Source organism: Austrofundulus limnaeus, unplaced genomic scaffold (assembly GCF_001266775.1).
Source record: "Austrofundulus limnaeus strain Quisiro unplaced genomic scaffold, Austrofundulus_limnaeus-1.0 Scaffold470, whole genome shotgun sequence".
NCBI lineage: Eukaryota > Metazoa > Chordata > Actinopteri > Cyprinodontiformes > Rivulidae > Austrofundulus > Austrofundulus limnaeus.
This window is the reverse complement of record NW_013952872.1, coordinates 258,111-260,059: the sequence shown is the minus strand read 5'-3', so window position 1 is coordinate 260,059 and position 1,949 is coordinate 258,111. Positions and strand designations below refer to the sequence as shown.

At 36.1% G+C, this 1,949-nt stretch overlaps 1 protein-coding gene across 1 annotated transcript in view; it reads right to left on the bottom strand.

Moving 5' to 3' along the window:
* Positions 1–1,949, bottom strand: part of mtf2 (metal response element binding transcription factor 2) — a gene marked incomplete in the record, with an annotated part of 37,659 nt that overhangs the window by 19,908 nt on the left and 15,802 nt on the right. Inside the window, 1 exon segment of the mRNA XM_014025355.1 lies at positions 549–659. Within this exon segment, the coding sequence (XP_013880809.1) occupies positions 549–659 (111 nt within the window).

Here is a 1,949-nt window from a genome sequence, read left to right as displayed (position 1 = left end):
CTCTCAGACTGAAGAAGTGTCTTGGAAGAGAGACGAAACGTTTCATTAAAGAAGAACCCGTCCAGAGGACCTAGAGGAAGATTCTCACTTGGCCCCTCTTGGGTAGTTCTAGTGTTAAAACTGTACCTTTCACACCAACAGAAGTCTCCAGCCTTGATATTAAAATGTCATGATCTACTGTATCAAATGCAGCAGTAAGATCAAGAAGAATTAAAGCAGTAGAATCACCAGAGTCAGCAGTTAAAAATAAATCATTGCACACCCTGARAAGTGCMGTTTCAGTGCTGTGACAAGACTTAAAACCAGACTGTAACTTCTCATAAATATCATTAGATTTGACAGCAGCAGTCCACTTTGGTCTGAGTCGTAATCTGTCCATCATCAGTCCTGCTGAAGAACAATCTGTTTCTACAAACAGTGTTTAAACAGCTTGTCTGCAGTAAATAGAATAAGATTTAACTAAACTTATTTACAGAACCCATTTCAAAATGAAGAACCGCTGTGTTCTGTTCTTAGATGTAAAATCAGTTTCAGACAAACATTGGTACCTTGTCCACATTTGTCACAAATGACGATCTCGTTGGGTTCTTCTGACGACTCGTCCTGGCAGATGGAGCAAACGATGTCATCGTCTTCATCATCCTGATCATCTTCATCACCTGAAACAGACAGATGTGCTCAGAAAGAAAAACTAACCTGGAAAAAAAGTACAAATGAAGAAAAAAAAACTTCAGGGACTGATTGAAAACAGTTACATAAACCTGTTTACTGTGAGGATTATATTAAACATATAATGATTTATATGCTGTAAATACTACAAAAAATGACCAAAATAAATCAGCTAAAGTTTATATTTGCTTTATCCTGTCTAAACCTTTGTGTGCTGATAAGTTTAACAGAGTAAATTTTAAACAATATTAAAAAGAAAAGAAAGTATGGGAGAATCTCAAGTCCTTTCTATTTGTTGCTGTGTTTAAAGTGGTTTTCTCCATCTAGTGTCTTGCCTGGAGTGTTATGTTTGTTTTAAAGTCATCCAGAACAAAACTAACATACATAATAAAAACACCACTACTTTTAATTATTAYCCAGAGAGTAGACAGTGATTACATCTACTATTAAGACTTAAAATCTGAAGGTTASTGACAYGCATTTCTTACAAATACAAAAAGTTGAACTTCTTGAATTTTAAACATAWTTTTACTCCTTTTGTCACATAACTGGTATATTCTTAATTTGAAGYAGCCAAAGGGAAACAGGAAGTGACATTAAATGAAGAGGAACTCCCTTGTCTTTGTTTATATAAACTCTGACTCTTCATCTCTCTGACAGTGACTCAGAATAATTCAAAACATCCAGTTATTCTCTGTTTATGTTGTTCATCATTGTAGCAATGAAATGCACAACCTCCAGATTTAAGTACTCATCAGACTTCTACACAACTGAATGTGACAATGTTCTGATCAATAACACTGCACATGTGCACATTTCAGACTGTTACCTGTTGCACATGTGCACATTTCAGACTGTTACTTGTTGCACATGTGCACTTCAGTCTATTACACTCTAAACATTGATTGTATGGTTCCCTTTCTTGATGTTATTATCTCTAGTTTGGTCTCTTTCTTTCAAGTGTGGTCTTTTTATCCTTTATCCCTTATTACTTGCTTAGTATCCTTTAAGTGTTTGTTTTTTTTCTTTCTGCTTGTCTCCTGGCATTCACTGTGGACAGCAAAGAAACAATTTCATTGCTCCGGGAAACAGGTTGTATATGACAATGACACTTTGAATCTTTGCAGCACTGTTTACATGCAGGTGTTACTCTTTATCACCAGGCATGGGCCAGACACTGGTTTCATGGTATACAGGCTAGCGCAACAAACTAACAAGCTAAACTGTTGTTCTCCATCCATATTTTCAGTTCCAGGCTGAGTCATTTCTACCTTCTCCTC